Raw genomic sequence first — 21,164 nt, forward strand, 5'->3', positions numbered from 1 at the left:
ACTAACTGCCCAATAAACATGGTACTATCTAAGAAAAGGCATCTTCTATAAAAATAATACAGCTCCTTATATCCCTGCTTCTCCTTCTAAATCGTCAACACAGCTATAAATACAGCGTGACTTTCTGTTTCAAGAAAAGTAAAGCTCTAACTAACCTAATAAACTTCCTACACTTTGCTGGAGGTTTTTTTTACTGTTTTGTGTGTGTGTGTGTGTATGTGTGTTTTGTTGGTTTTGGGTTGGTTTTTTTTTTTTTTTCCCCTTTAGACTGCTTTTCAGACTGGCAGAACAAGTTTTTAGATTCAGGCCTACTTCTTGGTGGGTGAATTGTCATGCTCCATCAGTATGTACGTTATAAACAACACCAGTTCAGTTTGGTTTGTCCAGAGAGATCTCCCTCCCTTTCTAAGAAACTGGTGTCTATAAAGCTCCAGCTAGAGCTTTAAAATCTTGTTGGAAATAAGGACAAAGAAGCCTTCACTCTTGAGACAGAAGAAAAAAAGAGCACGCAGCAACAAAGTTGCATGGCAAAGGAAAATGCATGGTTTTCCCCTTTCAGGAATTTACTATGCTTCTTTCACTTCTGTCCTAACAATGCCTTTGGGTTTTGAATACTAAATAAATTATAGAGATCCTCCTGATTAGTCAGAGTTGCTTTGTGCAACATGCATTCTGTTCTTTCTACATACACTTAACCTGAAAACAGAAGTTAAATATGCTTAGGCAGTCAACTAAACAACATAAGTTGACAAATCTCACGTGTCTGTTTTCTCTCTGTCTCCAAGCAGCCAGTTCTTTGGAAGCCAGTTCTTCTGGGCTCATTTTTATTAGATGGTCTGGAGTAACCTCTCCTTTCAATACTTTCTTAAATAAGATCTAGAAGAAAGAAGAAAAATTAACTGTTACTATCAGGACAAAAAGAGCTCACAGCAGGAAATAAAGCAGAGAAGCAACCTACAACATACTCCGTACAGCTATATGGATGATGTGGTTTTGTAATTATCTCCCACTGTAGGAAGCTGTACTCATTTAATTACACGAAAAGCTTAATTCCAGAGTTCCATTTACTCTACATAACAGAATGTAGATACATATACCCTTAATGACCATATTAACTGTTGTTCCAAAGGAGAAAGTGAGTTTATGCCCATTGCAGCAGTAACTCAAGACTTTTTTTTTTTTTAAAGCTGCAAATCCCCTGTATTACACAGCAGAAAGAAGCTAGTATTAAAGAAGATGTCTATGCTTTTTGACCGACTGAACTGAATTCCTAAAAAAACCCCACGATTCAGCAGTATGAGCAAAGAGAAGCCAGTGACAGAAGTTAGCCTGTTCATATAATTTATAGTTGGCTAACTGTCATAGCAAAATACTACAGACAAAACAACTTGATCAGAATAACTGATAAAAGGACAAATGATAGAAGTTGAGGCGGCGAGTATGATGTTGAATAACGGGCTCATAGAAAGCAGAAAAGAGTGAAGACCAAGCTTGAGAAATCTGGGTATGAAAAAGCACAGTGAGACAAGCTGCTGGACAGTAACAAAAATAACTGCAGTAAGCAGGAAAGAGTTATGGGGGGAGAGGGACACCCAAACAACAGATCAGTGGTAAAGACAAACACTTAAACTAAGCAAGCTATATCCACTACACTTTGAAACCCCACTATAAAAAGTACACTGGGAGCAAGGAGTTGAAGAATTAATGATGGGGAACAAGCAGAAAAGAACAGAGAGAACACTTGGTGCGCAAGAGGACAAACAACATCAAAGAGAGGAGGAAACCTACAGGAAAAAAAAAAAAAACAAAACAGGATAAACTGTGAAAGAATTAATAATGTATCTACATAGAAAACTGTTCCTTTAATCTATGGCAAATAAAGGATTTCTGTAAAGCACAACAGACAAATAATACATACATTGTTTTTAGGATCTTTTAGATTGAACATTAAACTTCTGTATTTGTTCTTATACTTTGAGTCAGTGTCCCGAAAAAAAGAAAACAACTCTCTCTCAATCCTTGTGGCAACTTTTGCTGCTCTCTCCTCAGGAATCTTTAAACTGGAGTCTGTCAATCTGTGAGAGAACACAAGGGAAATTACCAAATGCTTCCAAATATTTAATATTTTTTTCCTCTGTCTTCTGAAAAAAAAAATTACAAACACACATTAATAATTTCATTTAATAATATATCTACCTTTTCATCAGAATTTCCTTAAGAGACTGCTTAACACTTTGTCTTATCTGATCAGCAGAAGGTTTGGAAGCTGGCACGGCTGGCAGGTGTGTTGCACTAATGGATCCTTTCTCATTTTTCTTTTTCTTAATTTCTTGTTTCTCATGAACACCTGTCAAAACACAGAGAGTTAAAAATTGTAAGCTACTCAAGCCACTGCTATGAACTTTTACCATTGCTAGATGTCATCAAGTTTTATTTTTGAATTGAACTTCAAGGAGAAGGAATGGACTCACAGGGTTGTTGGTTTTTTTCTTATTTGGTTTGGATTTTTTATTACATAGATTAATCCAGAAAAAAACTTCCTTAGCAGAAACAAACAGGACTTTTGCTTTTTGACTTCAGGTATTTTCTTCTACACTGAACCAAGATGATCAGTGCTTATTAGCTTGATCTTAAGTAGGATTTTTGACTCTGAATTTTTGTGAAAGCATAGATTAATTTTTCAATGAGTAAACTGAGAAATAATATACCGGGAAGCACTTATTTTAAGCATATTAAACTTCACTTTAAAATCGTTTTTCATTAAACTTAGCATTTCTGTATCTGTTAGCCATCAAAATTATCTCAATTACAATAATCTCAGCTTCTGATTCTGGTAACAGACACTCTTAAACAAGGCCATTATAAGATTCGTGTCATAAATAATACAAAAAATGGAAATTTCTAATCAAATTAAAATCATTAAAGCAAAAAACCCAAATTGCTTCAAACTTTAATTTTCAGAGTGTCAACTGAAAGCTCCTTTGTCTCACCACATGAACGTGACACTAATTTAGAGCAGTAGCCTTCTATTTATGAAAGCAATGGGAAATAAACAATATTAATTTATTCACTTTCTACTCTGGAAAAAGAAACAAACTGAAGACTGATAAAGATCGAACTTGAGTGTTTGATGATAAAATGAAGTACTTCTTTATTATCACTTTCACCTATTGAGTGCAACTTAAAATGCATCAATACCAGAAGCAAACTAACTACATGTTCAAGTAGCTATAAAAAGACAGATTTTCTTTTCCGTTTGGCAGACTGTGTGGTTGGATCATCAACTCTCTCATTAATGCAACTATGACCCCTACCAAAATTACCGATTTCCCCTTCCTCACCAGCAAGGTGGTACAGACCCAAGACAGCCGTTTGCTACTCTGCACTGTGATCTCAAGTATGAATATGCTAGGCTTGTTAAGTAAAGCAGCTCTAATAATGCTTGTATTTGCTCAGTATATTTTTTTGCTCATCTCCTCCTCAGAAGGAGGATGAAGAACTGCACTAAAACATTTTCAAAGTTGTAGCCTGAGGGGGGCAGGGAAATAGAAAACCTCCACATGCCAGCAACATTTTGGCAGTCTCAGCCATCTGAAAACGCAATCCCGTAACAGGGAAGTGATGGGCAAGAGTAGCAATAAACAATGCCACTATAAGCATTAATTCAAAGCAGTTAAGAGATTAAGACAAATGTGCTGCTTAATAATGTTATGCTAATTGTCCTAAATGAGACTGCCAAGTCTCCCCTCTGTTAAAAAACATTTTTAAGATTAACTTCTATTCTGAAATCATAGTCGTAAAAATCTTTTTGTCATCTCCTAGTTCAAGTAATATATTTTAGAACAATTCAATTGTTTCATGGATGCCAAAGACTCATTTCACTCCCTGAAATTTGCAGTTAAAAAGGATGTCAATTATTTTGTGACTCAGAATTTTGAAGTTGACCAACAAGGTATTTGAAGTCTAAAAGATACCATTCAGTGTAAAATACTTACATTTAGATTTACATTTAACCCTGACATTTTCAATTGTTTTCTTCCACCAAAAAGAGTTTCTAGAATGCATCAGCATCGGCAAACGACCAGAAGAACAGATTTTATTTTTTTTTTTTTTTGGACAAGAATTCAAAGCTTTAGTTTAGGAGTTAAAGACACAGTTCTCACAGATAATCTCACTACCTTTGCTGCTGAGATTTCAGTCCCAAATGACAATAATTTCGTATTACCAGGATCTTAGCAGCGTAATGCTTCCTGAAAGGGAGCTGGGGAGGGGTAATATGTCCCTTCAACCTTTCGAATAAAATTTAGATTAAAATCTGATGGCTCAGTGTGCAATATAATGTTCCCCTTTGAAATCAGTCGATACAATTATTTGTCAATTTGTGCAAAAGATATCAGCAAGTCAAAGTATAACTTAATAGCAATTAAAACACTTTTATGTACATTAAGTATTTCATAGTATTTTATGGAAGACTTTCAAAGTTTTCTGCAATGCGAAATAAAGTTTAATACAGAGATGTTTTTGTATACTTTTTCTTCCATTCTTGATTATGTGAGCATCCTCTACTATTCAAACAGGAAACATTCACACATCTAACACAGGAAACATTTACCTGCTAAACAAAATTGAGAAAGAAATGAGAAATAAAGATCATAAACATCATGGAACAAACAGCTCTTCAGATCACCATCACATGTGGTTTGAAAAACCGATACTATAAAGAAAGTCATCATTCTTCACTGAACATATATGTGAATTACAGCCCGGAATACTGCACCAAACCTCACTACCTGATTTCGTGGACCTTTCAAGAGCAGTAAGGGACTCTTTACTCATTTTTTCATTTTTATCTTCAGGGGACCGCCGAGGAATCGCAGCAGTTTGCGATCCTTTTCGAGCAGGAACATGTTGCCCTTTTTTAGTATCCGAGTCTCTGGACTCTGACAAGTTCTTCCCATCACCGGATTCCTGAAATAAACATTTACACGTTAGCACACTACTGAATGCTACAATGAGCCACTACGTAATTACCACACATTTTTCTCATTTTTTTAAGTATACTGTATAATGAATTCCCTGAATGCATGCGCCATCGTATAATATTTTCTAAAAAGTTACTGAGCAATATCCCAAATTACTGCCAAGTATTTCTTAACAATCTCTTTGAAGTTTTGCCTGAAGACACACCACAGGCAGTTTGCAGTTAAACTCTATGTTGAAAACCACTACATTTTCAGTCATTTTAAAAGGTCAGGGATACCAATGAACATCCCTTAACCAGTTTTAACCACATATCCACAGGGAGTCACTTATGTTTAGAAAGCACATGTAAACCAAAATTAAACAGAATAGCTTACATGTCAGAATTACAATAATACTATTCAGAAATAAGACAGAAAGGATTACTGATGATTAAGTTATGATAAATATGACACTATAAAGATTCTAAAGAATTGTAACAAAAACATCTCACTGCTCTCACAAATTATCCTTTGGTTAGTAAAATGGGACACAAAGAAAGCAGAAAGGCTCTAATTAAAATTTTAGGCATTTTCTTCTACATACAATCTGAAGTTAAAACAATCAAAACTACCATACTGTTTTCATATTGTTTTACAGATATTTAAAAGACCTGTGGTTTACAGCACACAGCAAATTGACAGATGTCCCATAAAAGCGTTTAGAAATCTGAGAGAAAAATGCACAAAGTTCTTCACCGCTTCTACATACATCTATATATATATAGGTGTATATACACACACACATATGATGTGCACATAACCCTGCTCAATATAAGAGGAGTTTAACAATATCGTCTCAGAAGAGTCAAGCCAGTCAGAAAATGAAGTAACTCTGAAAATAATAATGGAGAAGTTTTATATTAGATTCACAAAAATATTTCAAACATGGTATTTTAAATGGCAGGGGGTTAGGAGGAAACTCCTTCTACCCCCCAATAATAAACAGAACTTTAAGCATTAAATACGACTCACCCGTCTGAATATTTTGACTTTGTGCTTCCCAGCGTCCTCCATTTGCTTTGTTTTCTCAGTTGTTACATTTAGATTACAAGTAGGTATTTGCTTCGACATCCCTGGTTTTTCACACTCAAGTGCTTTTTCTTCTCTATGGACTTCAAGTTTCACTTGAGTATCTGGTACGCTTTGATCAAAACACTCCATTTTTTTGTCTTCTTCAGCACAGCACTTCACACACACATATTCTTTATCTTCTTCACCCATCTGCTGTGCTTGCAAAAGACTCAGTCCAACACAATCACCATGAAACCAATCATCACATCTACCACAGCCTACCATAAATCTGAAAACAAAATAACACATAGGTCAGTGTACAGACTACAAAAGAAGATACAGCAACTTAAGCAAAATGTACTACACTTGTTTTGATTTGTGCATCTCAACAATTCCTTCTTACCTGGTAAGTGATTTTCTTTGTAGCTTTACATCCATCTCCAGCCTTACGACATGGTATGATCTTCCTGAGAAACAGGTTTTTTGCTTTTTTGCCTTTTGTAATAGTCCAAGAGAATATCATAACCTCATTATGTTTTTTGTAACCTGCCCCCAAATCCTACCAACAGGATTTTTTCAGACTACTATTGAAAAAAAAATTTGATAGTAATATAAAAAAACAAACAAAAAACCCCCAAAACCAACCAAAAACCCACAACTCTCAAAACCAATAAACTTTTATTTGAAAAGACCTGGAAGACTTGAAAACAAAGTTTTCTTGCAAGAGCACATTATCCTTGCTTTCCTTGGAAGATGATCATCATCCTTACAGCAGGAATGTACCAACTGCCACCTTCCACAGCAGTAAGAGATGCTCTGAGCGTTTTGACAAATCTGATCAGTACAGAAACATCAAGATATTCTAAATGAGATGGTATTTTACATCACGTTCCTTAGACCACTATTAATGAAATACTAGTGATCACAGGGCCAGGAGTTTGGCTCCCAACTACACCTGGCTAGCTGGCAGTGACTGATTAGCTCATTTAAAATAAGTTACATGCCGCTTTTGTGTTGCTCAGCTATTTTATTCAGAGCTAATAGTTATTTAAAGAATGTGTCAAACACTAAAATGAATACCATTTAAAGGACACTTTTCATCTTGCAGTCACTTAAACCATTCCATTATTTTAAAAGTAAAAGTAACTTTAGGTATGGATATTTTCAAAGTGTTGTGAAGATTACTTGGTCTAAAATAAAACCATAATTTCTGACTATTTTGCAGAAGTATTTTGAAAACGTCATTAGGTATCACTAGTACCAAATTGCACTGAAAGGCACAATTTCCAGTGGAACTATTTTGGAAGGATGTGGAATTTCAAAGTTAGAATAAATCTATTCCAGGAGACTTAATTGGTAGTAATTATTTTTTACAATCCTTTCTTATAATAATGACTCTAGCATCATTACTAAAGATCTGCTTTCAAATTATGTAGGAAGATCTCTTGCATTGTCCACTTATGTTCTTTTTCCCTTTTTATATCTTTTTTTGTTTTATACTTACATAAAATATATTAAATATATGTACTATGATATATACCGTCTGGATGAAGAAAATCCAGGAAGATTTCAAGTGTATTGTAAGAAGCGTGAGTGCTTTGTTAATACTGACAAATTTACTGAATTATTAGTTTTTAAATTCCATAGAAGACAGATCTGGTTTAAAAAGTAATTCAATGAAATGCTGGTTGTTTCAGCAATATATTCAACAAGCTAAATACACTGACCTGCAAACCCTGTATCTTTAACCTAATATCCTATAAATCTCTTTCCTAAGATGATTCTAAGGAAAATGATTCCTAATGTATGTATGTTCCTATTAAGGCTAGGATCTGCTATCTGCTGACTTACCTACTTTGCAAAACCATATAAATATTACAGAACATACTTAGAGGAACTCTCATTCACCAGAACTGTAGATGAACACTCCAGATGGTTTGATGCAGGTGCTATATAAAGAAACTATAGGTATCTCAAGAGATGAAATATCTATTGAACAGCAAGTGCTTGAAACACAAGAGCAGGAAAGAAGAAAACATTGTGGCTTTATGGTCTATCCTTGATTACCCAAAATAAATCAGGATTAAATTCTGCTGAATAGCATTTTGATGCAAAATGAGTGTGAGAAGCTTTAAAGCTCCAGCAGTTTGAGAACAAGGTCATTTCCAGCTTCACTAGCCTATGATGCTGTTTGCTAGATTTGAATAAACCAGTTTTTAATCTAGTCTGTGAAGAAAACTATTTTCTCTTTTTTATTTTCTTTTTTTCTGAGCTCTAAGGACATTTTTGGTATTAGTCATGACTAGCACACAGTATCTGCCCATCTATTTAGTAGTTTCAATTAGGAAGGCAGAAGTTCCTTCACATTTTGTCAGTACCTCAATCTTTTCAGATCCATGTTCCAGCAAAGCGAAGATACAAGAAGGCAACATTAGGGGACAACCGCTTCCGATGGTCTTACCAGAGTAATACCATAACATTCATAAACACAACAGGAAAACAGGAGAGAAGCAATGGGACTTTAACGCCAAGACGACTGTTCCTTTCAGAGACCCTAGAGCCAAACATACGATGGCACGATATACAGCTCAAGTGCCTCTTTCACAACTGTAAGGACGCACAAGATGATGCTTTACATAGGATAAATCTCACACCACAGCAAGAAAATATGAGTAAAGCTTTGGGAATACCAAAACTGGTTACAAAAATTCCAAACATTTTCTACAGAGCTGAAGTAAGATCAAAGCATACAGTCAAGTGCTTCTTGCTTAGAGGATATTTTTATGTACTAATGAATAAATGCCTTTTGGTTAAAAATAGAAGGAAACCAAGAATACACCGTCTTGAAGCCACAACTACTACTTGATTTTTTTATTAAGAATATATGTTGGGGTTTTTTTTCCCCCTGTTCGGAAATTCAGGCATTGGAGACTAATTTGTTAAATGAGCAAGGCAGATTGCAACCTTTAGCAACCAAAACAAAATTCTGATTATTTAGAAAACAGACTAAATTTGCAAAAAAGCAGAGATGAACTCCAGAAACTAAAATACACAAGATGCTGCACATCTTCAACTTTAAGTTGACAGCACATGCAATTTTCCAGCTTAGCTCACACACAGTAAGTGGGCAACAGGAATAGCATATCATGAGTAAAGCACCAGATAGGCATCCAGTCATACATCTTTATTTTCAGGTCTATTAAAAAAAAAAAAAAAAAAAAAAATGAATTCAGCTCCGAAAGAGATCATTCTTCACTAAGAATATACACCAAGACGGACAGATGTCATTCAAGCCATCGTAAGCAAACTACTGAAGATGGAATATCCATTTGGCTTCATTCCAGTCTTCACAATAAGGTTTCAATTACACTACATTTAAACACACACAATAAAACTTCAGAATTCAGGGTTCAGAAACTAAGACTACAAAGAGAATCTGGAAATGTCCATGAAGCCTGTACTATAAAACAGAATGTAATGTTTACAATTGTCTTGCTTAAACCTAGTCATACAAAATGGTAATAAAAATACTGGTGCTGCCTGCCTAAGAAATTCACTATTTCTACTAGTATTTTCACACTAGTCAACTGCAAGACTGTGACTTCTGAAGCTGCGAGAGAACATACTGATTTTGATACCAGTAACGTAAATAATCCTTTTCACCATAAGGCCACTTTTACATCTTTATCTATTTCACTCATCTGCACACAAAACACAATTATGATTTGTAACAGCAATTATAATTGAGTAATGGGCAATGCTCAAAGCCTAAAAAGGAGTCAAGGGAAACTGAAGCCTGGCTTGAAGGATCAAGGATGTCCTCTTGCACAGCTGTCAGAGTTGTGACTGAAGAGGTTCTGATATCTTGGACTATTAAAACACCAAAGTTTCTGACTGTAGATTGCTTCAAGTTTGAAGTGCAGGAGTTTTACCCATGTTGTAAGGCTGGATTGGAAGATGTAAAGCTGAAAGAGAAAGAAAAGTGTGTTTTAAAATATTAAATCATACCACATTCAGTAATAGAATTGCTTTCACTGGACTTTTAGTATAAAAACAAAATTTTGTTCAAGAAAAAATCTAAAAAGAGCTGACAGGTGACAGCAGACAGTGCTACAGTTCACTGGGGCCTTTGCACAGAGTATGCTACTGTTTCATTCCTTTTAAAGAATCCTCTTGGTAGTCCACACATCAGCATGAAAAGATGTACCTTAAAATCAGAAAGTAATAGATGATACATAAAAATACATACATACAATACATACAATAATTAATGCAAACCTTCTACAATCTCTCTTAGGATTCGGAGATTTTCTTTGGTGTGTTATTTGCAGTAAATTAAATTCATCTGTTAGATGAAAAACTCAGGCTTGGACGATTTATTTTCAAAATGTACAGGCCATGTTTTAAAATTAATTTACATACATTCAATTTATGTAACAAAAGCAAGTTTCCATAGAAATCCATTACTATGAAATAAGATTTTAGAAGTAAAATAGGCAGAAACCATCTTATGCATAAAACAATCGTCTGTTGTAAAGCTACACTTGAGTAAAATAAAAGACAAAAAATTGGGAGCTGTCAGAATAGTTCAGTGTGGGCCAGTAATCAGTCTTTTAAGATTAATTAATAATGTGAAGTGCATTGCCACAGAAAATCATTTACTTCAGAAATAATTGCCTCTCTTTAGTCCTTTGCATTTGTGGTACATAGGGCAGGGAAAACACTGCAACGGGACTCAAATCTTCACAAAAAGAAAGGGGGGGGGGGGGCAGGCAAAATAAACTATTTCAAACAGCACCATAACCCTGAACTTACCTAAGAGTAAAACCACTGTTCACACACTTTTTATGGACTTAAGTATTTAAAGCATGTCCCTCATCTGCATTCCCGCCCCCTTAATGGCACTGTTCACCAATCTTCTATAAAATCTGTTGTAAATTTGTATTAACATTAGAACTGTGTCTCAGTCGCATTGATGCTACAGTCCAGACAACGCTAAAGCAGAGACACTGCATGGAGGCAACTGTTTTTTCCTTCAGCTAATAAAGATGTTACGGGTAGAGAAAATATTCACGGCAGCTTTAGCAGAGCCTGTGTTCCACATCAATGAACTAGTATGGGCTCCATTCAAAGCTCAAGTGAAATGAGTGTTTGTCAAAAAAAAAACAAAAAAAAAAACACCAAAAAACATTTGCATTGCCTTGTCAGAGCACATATACATGAGCAGTTTCTCTTGTTTGCTTTTTGTACAAGTTTAACACAGGTGACATGATTTTTCAGGTTTTGATCTTCTAAGAAACAAGAACAACCTATCTTCAAAGGAAGACTATCAGCAGATGTCTTTCCATATAATTTGCAGCACTGGAAAAGGACACTGCAAAGGTTTCCTAAGTATTAAAATTCAATAATCCAGCTTATATTATATAAAAGTTTCTTTTTTCCTTAAAGGCATAATTTTCTTTGTTTTTCATGTTACATGAACCTCGCCAAAAAGGAAGCAAGCAGGGAGATAAGCAACCCTATGCTCTCTGAACTAAAGGTGAATGAATGAAACATGCCCAACAACAAAACAGGAAAACCAAAATCACTGAACTTCCCAAAACTCTGAAAAAAATGGGTACAATACATCTCCTAACATTAATCACAAATCTGTTAAAAAATCATTAAGGCAAGCTCCATTACCAGTGGATTCTACCCACATATTGCAGGATCAGGACTGTACATTCTATAAACTGCATATATATACACATACTTTATAAAACATTATTTTAGACAATTCATGCTATCCATTTGCCTGATTCCCTAATAGTACTGGTAATTAATAATAATCCTACCAATACTGCAACGTAGTAATATAATCCATATAAAAACTACTAATAAAATGATACAGCTGTAAATATAAAACACACTGGAATCCTTCCATTCTTTACTTATACATTACAATGCCATTTTGTTTATACTGTCATTCAGTTTTTCTACACCTGTGGGTGGACATGGATGATAGCTTTTAACGTTGCAAGGCTTTTCACAGCGGAAGAAAGCAGTAACAGAGGCAGAAAACTTAAAAGCATCATCCGTGACTGTAAACTGATGACATCTTGCATAATCTGCAGATTAACATGCTCATACTATTCAATGAACATGTACTAGAACTCAGGCATCATAATTATTCTAATTACTGTTTCTTGTGAAGAATGTTGTCACAACAATGATTCATTTGCTGTATATGCATCCACCCTTAAAAAAAATATGCACATGTAACTTAAGGGTAGTTCTAAGTTTGGAGTCTTAATCTCCTTCCTCAACCATTCTCTTTTATATTGGCAGTGCAAATTATATGATCACCTGGTTCCAAAATAGTCTACTGAAGTATTAGCACTATTTTCAAAAAACAAATGTCCTAATAATAACCTTTACTAGAGGAAAAAAAACAGTTTTCAGATTCTTTTTTTAAACTTCATCCATCAGCCAAAGTAATTTTCTGTACTACAGTTGTGCAGAAACTTTTTAGTGACTACATGTATGCAAGAGATCAGAAATACTGTATCTTTGCTAAATCAACTCCTGCACTTTCCAATTCATTGCCTTTACAATATTAATAATTTTTCCTCTATATTAAAGCAGAGTTGAAATGTGGGGAAAAAGAAGACCCTAAGTAAAACTCTGGTCCTGCATCACTTAAATTTTTCTGTGAGCTCTGAGAAGGCCAGTTTGTGTCTGACCACACAAACTGCATGATCGAATCCCAAGCAACAACAAAACAAACAAAAAAAACAGGAAAAAGCCCACAACACAACAAAAGAGAATGTCCAAACTCCCACAGCCTATTAAAAAAACCTTACTAGAATTGTAGAAATCAAAAGAGGAAGTCACCAGCAACAAATTAAAGCTACAAACTTCCCTTGTGATATAATGCTTTCTAGAAAACTTGCTTAGAATGTCTCAAGTTATGTACTATGAATTATTAACCAGAAATTGGTGGAACTTCTTCCATTAAAGAAGACAGAGTGAAGATAAAGAAGACAATCTGCAAAACATCAGTTAGGTTTTGTCTATCTGTAAAAGAAAGGAATGAGTTCAGCCCTCCAGCCTGCAGAGAACCTGAACACCTACAGTAAAAACTGGAGAAATTTATAATTGAGCCCTTACATCAGAAGGATGCATATGTGCATACAAGAAGAAATCTTACATTAGCAGATTTCTCACTGTCTGCAGAGGTACCATCTTCATCTAGCTCTATGCCAAGAAATTAAATATTATTTTTTCTTCAACTATCTTTAAAGATCTTCAATCTGTCTTCAGGAAAAATAACTATTGTTTGTGACAAAGCTAAGTATTTTCAACATCACTTGAACTCATTAAGAAGTTGAGGTAGTAACTTCAGTCTGTAGCACTTTTCTATGTGATATGCACATCCATACACATACACACGTTTCATCTATAGCTAGATGAATGAAAATTTTTGTCTACAATTTATGTTATTAGCCAATGAGAAAACCTCTGACAGCAATATGGGAACACAATGGCAAAGTTACACAAGTTGAAAGCAACACTATGATGAGTAACAACAATAATTCAAACTCTGCACTGAAAAAAACCTTTCAGATATGCTGAAAATTACTGAGTACAAAAAGTTACATCGTAATTATCTGACTTGCCCATAAACAGAGAGTTTAGTTTTCATACGAAAGGACAATTATTTTTTAGTTATGTTGCAAAGATAAATCTCTGAATGGGAATTAACACAGTACATCAGATAAACAGACTGAAACAATTAGTCCTAAAGCCCAGCATTGACCACCCACTCTCTGGGTAAGGAAGATGTAAAATACAAAACAGCTATGTTAGTTCCAGCTTAGAAGCATCAAGACAAGTGGAAAACACAGCATGAATAGTCACTGTTCAAAGCTCAGGTGCCAAAGAATGACGATCGATTAACAGAAAAAAAAAACAGGCACACCTTTTATAAAGCAAGACACATTATAACTTGGTAAACTTTTTTTGATCATGCAAATCACGTTTGTAAAAAAAAAAAAGGATTCCTCCTTTTCCAGACAAATGTGTTGTATCTGCAGTGCAAGGTAAGTATACTTTGCATGTGGTCAGCAAATTATTGCATGTATTCCTGAAGATATAAATTGAATCCATTTGTCAAGTGCTGATTCTGAAATAAAACAACAAGTACCATCCTTCTTCTACTGTTCTTCTAGCAGGCGCAGCAAGATTACTCTGGGGCTGTGCAAGGCCTACGTAAGCATCCCTCTTTGGGGATTCTGTACACAAACAAGGCTGATGAAACAATCTCCATGAATTATCTTCAATCTGAATCAATTTTCCAAGCTTAGTATTACATTATCGACAAGTTAGTGGCTTTGCATTTATTGTAGGCAATACAAAAAGGTTCAAGTGACTACTATTTTGCAGCCTGAATTCTAAACATGTTTCATTAACATGACATACTGCAAAGCTCTTACGCACATAATTTCCCAACTCAGGGCTGCAACTTCAGTTCAACTTCTTTTTCTAGAAGTCATTTCTACCGCAGCATTGATAAAAATTTCTGAAGTTTAAATAACCATACAGCAGGATATAAACACAAATATGGTTTCAAATCTTTTCTGCCTTTGACATTTGTTGAACTTACTGTAATTTGACAATATTTGTGTCTCACATTTTCTCCTACACAAGGAACTGGGGGGGGGAAGGAAACAGGCTGGCCAGCTAGGCTATTACAAAAGGAAACAAAAATTCCTTGAAAAGCAGTCCACAAAGTGAATTAAAAAAACCTTATCACTACAGTCAATTTTGATAGTTTTGATGTTTTTCCCAGTGATAAAAGTGAAATTTATCATGTCAAGCTTTTTTTTCTTCTTTTGCACTGTACTGAAAACATTTTCTTGTTCTTGAACCAATAATTAAACAAGTACAAAAATGCAAAGGCACTCGAGATAAAGTTTTGCTTTCTCTTGTATCTTAATGAGATCAAGCACATCTGAAATGTTTCGTAGCATACAACTACAAAATAGAAGTCATTTGAACAACTTAAAACTTCATTTTTTAGAATAGTGATGATAAAAAGTGCTGGACTGAGAGTCTTAAGTCTTCTATTAAGCATGGGGCTCAACACTGCATGCTTCCTCACTCCACTAGTGTTTCTCAATCACATTCTATATACAAAAATTCTGTGTTTATGTACCAAGTATCTTTCTACTTTTAGCAAATTTGATCTTTTCTCACTGAAACTGCTGGCTGTGTCAACAGTTGTGTAACACAGACATATTTAAAAAAAAATTAAGAAGACTGACATCACAAAGTTGAGAATAGCCATAATCACTATCTGTGGCAACTCATGGGCTCTCAATCCGACCTCAGCTAGTCATCCATACACTATACTATTCTTCTAGCAGCAGTAAGAGCTGGCGCTGCAAAATTGGTTTGTTGCATTTAATCTTATATCAATGCATAGTATGTGTGTGTATCTTCTATAGCATTACTTTGACTTTATAAACTAAAATAAGCAGATTCAGTTCTGCCTCACTGCTGTATCTTCCCAGTACTGGTTAGATCCATTTAGTATTAAAAATCAAGACTTTCTGAACTCTAACAAAACATTCAGAACAAGAAAACCCATAGAATATTTAAAATGTTAGCAAAAATACATCGAAAACAGAAAGAGTTCAACTCAAAGCTGAATTTTTAACAGATATCAAGCAGTTTAAACCCCCAATATACATATTTTGCATATCATATCATGAAGCAGCTTTTCTGAATTTAAAGAATTCATTGAAATACAGGCTACCCATGTACCACTGTGGTAATACATGAGATGATAAAAACTAAGGAAATGCAAACTGCATAAAATTAAACACTATTACAGAGGCACAAATGGCAAAGGGAGAGTCCTAACAACAAAAGGATTTTTAAAAAAAAACCACCTCCCCCTCCTCGTTACTCCTGTTGCATGAAAGCCTCACAGCAATGATTATACAAATTGAAAGAACCTCTGAATCTCTAGGTATTAGAATCACACTTCTACCACATAAAAGTCACATGCAAACAACTACTTGATTTTTTTGGTTGATGGTGATCCTTCAACTTAAGAGGTCTCTGGAAAGAAGGAAATTACAACCTGAAACACAGACATCTTAGTCTTATTTCTTTCCTACGAAAAAAAAGTCAAGTTTAAAGTACATATTATAACTGCATAGCAGAATTACACATTCCTCAAAAATGTATTCATATAATAAAACATTTCTAGTAAAATTTTTTGGCCAAACTAGTTTCTAATGCTCTACTTAAAAGTCAAAAAAAGAAGTGTATGAGTGCAAAGGAAACTATTTGACAGTGTAACAGACAGGCTTCCATTATAAGGCTATGCATTTTTGTTTTGGCACCAGCACTATGAAACATTTGGTAAGAGAGCAAAAAAATTATCTTCTGAGACCAACAATAAATTCCTCAGACACAAAGCCACACACACCTGTTGCCATGTGGCTTTTTGCAAAAGCCACACTGCTTGTTGGGCACCCAAACATATTTGCTTTCAGTAGCAGAGGTATGTTCCAAGCCTTCCCGTTTAACAGTTGAAATGTTATCTGGAATGAACAATGGAGGTTCATCAAGTGAAAGACTTTTGCTACTTCTTCTCTGGCGAGGCTGAAGATTCTTATCAATTCTTTTTGTTTTGTTTTTTTCTTTATCATCCTCCTTCAGATGTTCTACAATAGGGGGATCTTTTGTCTCCGCCTCTTCCTTTGTGGAGCTATTTGTTTTTAGCACAGCTGCAAGCTGATGTTTCTGACCCTGGGCTTGCTTCTGTCCAAGATTTGAAACATGCCCTGATAATGGATGCACGGAGTGGTGGGTGTCTTTAGAACAGCTTTGATGAGTAGGAGATTTCTCACTTGGTCTTTGAATTGATGACTTCTGTACTTGCCCAGAAGCCTGAACTCGGGGTGTTTTCTTCAGCATTGTATTGGTCTGCTTTTTTACGGTCACCCCTGAAACACAGCTCTTTGCTTTCAAACCCAGATCAGATTGTTTCTTCCTAATTTTAACTGGGTTATCTGGATGCTGATGACTCTCTTGCTCATCTGCATTCCGCTTCAGACTTGCTGAAGACGGACTGTGAAGACCTGAAACAGTAAGACCAGCTCTTGTTCTTGAACGCGTTATTTCTTGTTGCACTGTACCTGATTTCTGTCGAGTACCTGCAGTCAGATTTTGCTTATTTTGTACTATAGATTTACTATGCCGGGGCCTAATGTTCTTTTCACATTTTGATGAAATGCTAATTTGTTTATCATCATCCTGAAATGTTGATGCCTCAGGGCCTTCTACTTCAGTACTGCTGACCTGCTGCTGTACGTTTTGGCTTGTTTGGTCAAGAGCAGTGCTATTTAAAATGCTATTTCCTGGGTCAGCAGAAGTGAACCCTTCACTTTTTAAGTCTTTATTATCAAACTCTGTACTGTCCAATAGTTTCTCAGATGAAGTTACAGTTTTCTCCACTCCCTTGTCATCATCTACAGGTTCTGTTACACATTCCTTTACTGACAATTTATTTTCACCAGGAACTTCCACACTGTGGGAACCTAAACCACAATCAACCCCCTCTTCTACCGAGCTGGACAAATTTGAAAAGGTCTCACAAATTTCACTTGGATTCACACAGACACTAGATGGATCATTAGCTTTTCCAGTTACCCCACTTTGATCACGCTCTTCTGTTTTCTTCTCCAATTCCTCTGTTTTATTTTCAGTCTTTTCTTCTGAAGAAGTTTCAGAGCCCATTGAATCAATCACATCATTTGCTTCTTTTTTAACCACAGTAATTTCAGTATCTGCAGATACTGAACAAACTGACTCAACATTCCCAGATTCAGTCTTCGTTGCAACCTCTGTTATTTCCTTTGTTTCTCCGGGAGAAGGAGAACAGGCTCCTGCTAAATTAGCATAACTTAACTCTTGGGATGTTTCCTCAACTTTTGCCTGCTCAAGGGTTTCAGACTTTATTTCATTCACCCCTTCAGGACCAGGAAGACATTTTGTGTTACTTTGGGATGCTGTTACTGCCACTGCCGTTCCTTCTGTCTGTCCTGATCGTCTTGTACTACGCCTAACTTCTTTAGGCTGTTCTGTTTTCAAGGGTGCAGCGACATCTGTCTCTTTAGCTGGACTTCTCTCTTGTTTCTGTCCCGTTTTTGGAGCAGACCCACTTTTTACAGATGACTTCTTGGTATTAACAAGAGGTGCAACATTCGAACGCTTGGCTAGTGTGCTCTGTCGCAAACTCCGTACCTGTTCTAGGAAGGTAAAAAGAAAATGTCTTAGGTATACTGCGTCCTCCTCTTTGCAAACACAAGACTTACCTAAAATAGAACTGATTTAGCTTACTGACACAAAGAGAACTTAAAATTTAGTCGTTTACTAAGTTTCCCCCGCCCTCCCCCCAGGTCTCTACTTTAAAAAGTTATAAATTACTTGCATTTCCATTTTACACTGCCACGGTTTGGATGTAAAATCTCATTATTCTAATGGCTATGAACGTCTGAATAGTATACAGAAAACAGAAGTGATAAGAGAATCAAAAACCACTCTCTACTTTTCTACCACTCAACTTTTTCTACCTCAAGTAAAAATTGCACAACTAAGTTATATTGTGATTAGAAGAAGTATAGCTGTGAAGTTTACAAAGTTTTTAGAGAACACATTATATGAATCTGAGATGCAGTCACATTCTCACTTGGTGACTTTTCTTCCATTTTCTAAGAAAAAAAACATTCCAGTGCCTTTTTAAAAAGCATATTCACCAGCTTTGTACCACAGGCTCTTATTTAAATTCTGACTTCCCTATTAAGTAATTTTATCTTTTTAACTCAGTCCACTCTATAGGGGGGAAAAAGCAGAGCTGTCAATAACTCCACCAGTTCAACAAGTTAGAAAAACCCTAACCATAATCAATTAGCTACCACACGGAATCTAAATATTTGATTAAAATACTTAAGCATATTGAGATATTTTGATGAAAGAGTTTATGCCTGCAATTAGTATAACCTAATTTAAAATAAAAAGAAAATACACAAATAAAAATAAATAGAATTAAAATTTTAATTGGAAATAAGGAGCCATGCTAACCTAATATTCCAATGCTGTCTGCAAATACAGCATGTTTTTGTTGGTGAAGAATCACAGTGCTAATCTGATGCAGGTAAAAGGATCAAAATCTCAAAAATTAGCTTAAGGACCACAGGCCATAAGGAAGACATCAAATATCTAACAAAGAGGGATTAAAATTGAGTAGTACCCTATGGATGCTGACTTCTAGGTCCAGTTTATAAAAACAGAAGTGTCTGTACTTGAATTCACACAACCAAATAGCAAAGCTTTACTTTAAGTTTACAAATGTTGAGGATGTGGGACTATAAAAATTCAGCTGACTTCAAACGTGCAAAAACACAATCTATTGAATGATCACCTTGTGCCATTAAACGTGGTGATTTTCTTGGTGATGTGACTGATGTTTCTTCACAACGGCTCCTCAAATTCCTGTTAGGCAAAACAAGCTCATCTTCATCAATGGTGTCATTACCACCCTCTTTAACTCCTTCTTCATCCATAATATCATCAAGACCAATAACTGGAAAAAACAAAACAAACAACAGAGAGCCTAAAACTTAAGATGATCAAAAAATGTTGCAGCTGTAAGGCTAAGCAAGACAAGGGATGAGACAGGGAAAAATAAATAAATTGGCCATCTAAAAAACAAAAAGGGGAAAAAAAATGAAGAAAGGGAAGACAGAAAATTCCCATGTGAGGCAGTTTCAGTGTAGAAGAAGCTATCACCCAAAGTTTAAAATTTGTGTAGATAGTCCTTATAGCTTTTTGGTGGACTCACATTTTTATTGTTTTTTTTTTTTGCCACAGGAAGGTCCCCAGTCTTAGAGGATCAGCTGTCCCTCACTGTCCCTTCCCACCTAAGAAAAAGTGAAGAAAGGTAAACAGCAGAAAGAGCTGATCCAGAAGTGCAAAGAGTTTAAAAATCACAGTTTTCTCATATGATACAATTTTAAAACTCTAAGTCCCACCCACATCACGTATCTGCATCTGCAGCCCCTTTTTGGAAGAGCACTGAGTGCAGCATGCACTAGTCTCCCAGGAGAGTCAGGGAACATTGTCGAATTCCTATCCTCCACTAACCTGAGAAGGATCCCAGAGGTTGCTCCTGAAAATAGGTTTCCTAAGAGGCAGTCAGGCCACTGTACCAGCCATTCTCCTCACTTTCTCTAAGTCTGGTTCTGCAATGGTAGCCTCTCCTATCCCAAAGATCCTACGTGTGATTAATGAATCCTGGTCCCTGTGGGATGCGAAATTTGTGAGATCAAGCCAAACACCCAAGTGATTTTACAAAACATGTAGGAGGGTCTGACAAATACAACACAGACTCCAAACAACCAAGTATGCCTATCTGGGCACCTACCTAGAAGCATTTTTAAGATAAACTAACTCACATGACAGAAATAAGGTATCTAAAAATTTCTAACAATTGCTTACTTAAAACTGATTTAAATTAATAAATTTATCTTAGAAATCAAAATAAGCAAGAAGTTAATAGAAATTAAAAATTGTTAGAATTTTTAGACTGTCTCAGAAAGTGTGTCAATTCCTGCTCCTTTTCAAGGCTGATGTTACTGCAACAATAAAAAATAATGCTCTTGTGAAGGCACTACGATAATGAGCATGCTTTTAAAATAACAAAAATTGAAAGCTGTAAAACACTGCTAAAGCCAAACAGTGATGAATAAAGAAGTCTATCAAGACTGTAATTCAATCCACAATCACCTGTCATGAAGAATTAAAAAAAAAAAAAACCACAACCCAAACAACCTGTCAATTTTGAAGTTCAAATATTAGAAAGATTTTAAACATCCTCTTAAGAAAGGCTGACCTTGGCACCAGGTAATCTGCACTCTGGACCTCCATAACTAGATGGCTGTCAGGACCGGAAAGCTAGGAGTTTTTTGAGCTGACAATTTATTGTTACTCATTTTATTTTAACCATAATTTTTAGTTACTGAATTGTATACATCAGTTTGTATGTATGTTTCTGGAAATTACTGGCAGCTTTCACTT

The 21,164-nt window shown here is 35.5% G+C and overlaps 1 protein-coding gene across 10 annotated transcripts in view; it reads right to left on the reverse strand.

The window, feature by feature from the left end:
- Positions 1-21,164, reverse strand: part of PHF3 (PHD finger protein 3) — a 50,968-nt gene that overhangs the window by 10,077 nt on the left and 19,727 nt on the right. For 3 of the 10 annotated variants that reach the window (XM_087776530.1, XM_087776525.1, XM_009474394.2), the window contains exons 2-8: positions 19,510-19,671; positions 16,513-18,337; positions 5,994-6,321; positions 4,791-4,968; positions 2,197-2,347; positions 1,919-2,075; positions 760-876 (exon numbers count right to left, since the gene is read on the reverse strand). In XM_087776530.1, the coding sequence (XP_087632656.1) occupies positions 760-876; positions 1,919-2,075; positions 2,197-2,347; positions 4,791-4,968; positions 5,994-6,321; positions 16,513-18,337; positions 19,510-19,651 (2,898 nt within the window). In that variant the 5' untranslated portion in view covers positions 19,652-19,671. Of the gene's footprint in view, positions 1-759; positions 877-1,918; positions 2,076-2,196; positions 2,348-4,790; positions 4,969-5,993; positions 6,322-6,435; positions 9,964-16,512; positions 18,338-19,509; positions 19,702-19,929; positions 20,009-20,231; positions 20,389-21,164 lie in introns of those variants that run through there. The other 7 variants (XM_087776527.1, XM_087776526.1, XM_087776521.1 and 4 more) reach the window with 5 other exon arrangements.

Source organism: Nipponia nippon, unplaced genomic scaffold (assembly GCF_047370975.1).
Source record: "Nipponia nippon isolate SJK-2023a ecotype South Korea unplaced genomic scaffold, ASM4737097v1 scaffold_4, whole genome shotgun sequence".
NCBI lineage: Eukaryota > Metazoa > Chordata > Aves > Pelecaniformes > Threskiornithidae > Nipponia > Nipponia nippon.